General features: G+C 47.3%; 1 protein-coding gene across 1 annotated transcript in view; it reads right to left on the reverse strand.

The window, feature by feature from the left end:
• Catsperd (catsper channel auxiliary subunit delta) overlaps positions 1–2347 on the reverse strand; it is a gene marked incomplete in the record, with an annotated part of 47718 nt that overhangs the window by 29376 nt on the left and 15995 nt on the right. Inside the window, 1 exon segment of the mRNA XM_005406146.2 lies at positions 1808–1922. Coding sequence (XP_005406203.2) covers positions 1808–1922 — 115 coding nt within the window.

Consider the following 2347-nt stretch of genomic DNA (forward strand, 5'->3'; position numbering starts at 1 on the left):
TTTAACAACCAAGCATCCAGGAATAGATAAATGGATTAACATGAGGTGGTCCCTCCACACGAGTATGATGCAGCTGTGAAAAAGATGGACATTCAGACACCTGCTGCGACCCAGACAGACCTTGAGGACATCGTGTTCAGTGAAACAATGTAGACACGGCGCATACTTTGGGTCCCATGCCCAGGAGGTCCCTAGAGTCCTCACATCCCCTGAGACAGGAATCAGGGTGGTCCTGCCAGGGTGGGGAGGGGGACATGGACACGGGGATGCTGTGCTGACAGCTCCCCATGGCGAGGAGCACTGTGCTTTGCCTCCTAGCCTCCCTGCTCCAGGAAAAAAAAAGATCCTCCCTCGACTTTCCCCCTCCCTCCTCTCCTCCCTCACTTACTCTTTTTTTCTTTTGCTATACTGGGGATTGAACCTGGGGCTTTTGCACTGAGCTACACCCCTGGCTCTTTTTATTCTTTATTTTGAGAGAGGATCTTGCTAAATCCTCAACTTGCCTAGACTGGTCAGGAATTTATGATCCTCCTGCCTCAGCCTCCCAGAGTGCTGAGATTATGGACATGTGCCACTATGCTCTGCCCCTCCCCCCACTTCTTAAAGCTCACCTTCTCTCCTCTTCCCTGTCCCCAAAGGGATGCAGTGGGACTCTGTCCCCATCGCCCAAGTTGGCCACCAGATGTCTAGATGTCACTTGGTCTTTCAGCGCCCCCCAACCTCTGCTGATGTCTCTCCTCTGCTTCAATCTGTCCAAGCAGGGATTTGTTTGTTTGTCTGTTTGAGACAAGGTCTCACTATGTAGTTCAGGCTGGCCTTGAATTCACTATGTAGCATAGGCTAGCCTTTAACTTGTGGTGATCCTCCTGCCTCAGCCTCTCAAGTGCTGGGGTTACAGTTGTTCACCATTACACCTGGCTCCAAGCAGGCTTTTGTGTCTCATAGCTACAATCCCAGACAAAGCCCCTAAGTGTTTCTCCTATTCAACAGGTTTTGGGGCAATTTGCACTTGTATTTTAAAGGGCAAAGTAATATCCAGGGCCTGAAACCTAAGTAGGGAGTATCAATTATACTTCCAAAATCAATAACCTCTTCTTGGATACTGGCTAAACTCAAAGTCAAAAAACACAAAATATACAAGGGTTGATCAAAATACACAATGTTTAAATTTAAATTTTTTATGACAGTGAAAGACACATTGTCACAATCCCCTTCAAATCCTGCCCCCCACTTCAAACACAGTTATCCCACTGTTCTCATCACTTTCTGAAGCAGTTCTGGAAAGCCGCTTTCACCAGTGTCTTTATGAGATTTGATCTTTAAAATATGGTGAATGCTGCTGCTAAATGCCTTCAACGGAGAGGTAGTTCACCTTATTCACTAGACCTGACAGCATGTGATTTCTCAGTCTTGCCCAAATGTTAAATGCGCGCGCGCGCGCGCACACACACACACACACACACACACACACACACAGACATGAAAGGAAAATGTTTTGAATCCATTCAGGACATCAAGGTAGCCAGGATAACGCAAGTAAGATCCTGAGAAAAGAGGACTCCAGAGCTACTGGAGAAAGTGGCAAGGATGATGGGATGAGTGTTTTTAAAGTGACAGAGAAGGATTTTATATTTGTTTTTTGAGACATGGTCTTGTTATATACCCCAGGCTGGCCTCAAACTCATGACAGTCCTCCTGCCTCAGCCTCCCGAGGGCTGGGATTACAGGTATACACACCACTGCTGGCTGTAATACATTTTTAAAATTTAAATAAGCACTGTACTTTTGGATCTCACTGTGCACGTACCCATGGATGTGTTCCAGGCACCAGTTGTGTAATCGTACACGTACACTTTCTGGTTCACCACTAACAGCAGCCGGGCGCCAGCAAAATGTGCGGAGGTCACTTCTGGCAGGCCAGCCTAGAGACAAGAAGTGTTTGACAACAGCCACTGCAGCGTCCTCTCCGCGGATTCGGACAGCAACCCTCCAAGCATGCATCCAGAAACCTCAGGCCAGCAAGAGTGGGTTGGGTTGTTTGTTTTTTTTTTTTTTCTTTTTTGGTTCTGGGAACTGGACTCAGGACCTTGTACTTGCCAGGAAGGTGCTTAGGCCACTGAGCTATATCCCCAGCCAAGTATAAGTTGATTTCTCATTCACATTATATTTTCTGATTCACTGTTTCTTTCTTTTTTTTTTTTTTGGTACCAGGAATCGAACTCAGGTTCTTGCAGTTGCCAGGTAGGCGCTGGTGGCACTGAGCTACACGGAGCCCCCGCCCCCGCTTGGTTTTCAAACAACTCAATATGCTGGGGCCCGCTGGGAGCAAAATCCGGAAATCCGAGTC

Source organism: Chinchilla lanigera, unplaced genomic scaffold (assembly GCF_000276665.1).
Source record: "Chinchilla lanigera isolate Chin_1 unplaced genomic scaffold, ChiLan1.0 scaffold00094, whole genome shotgun sequence".
Classification (NCBI taxonomy): Eukaryota; Metazoa; Chordata; class Mammalia; order Rodentia; family Chinchillidae; genus Chinchilla; species Chinchilla lanigera.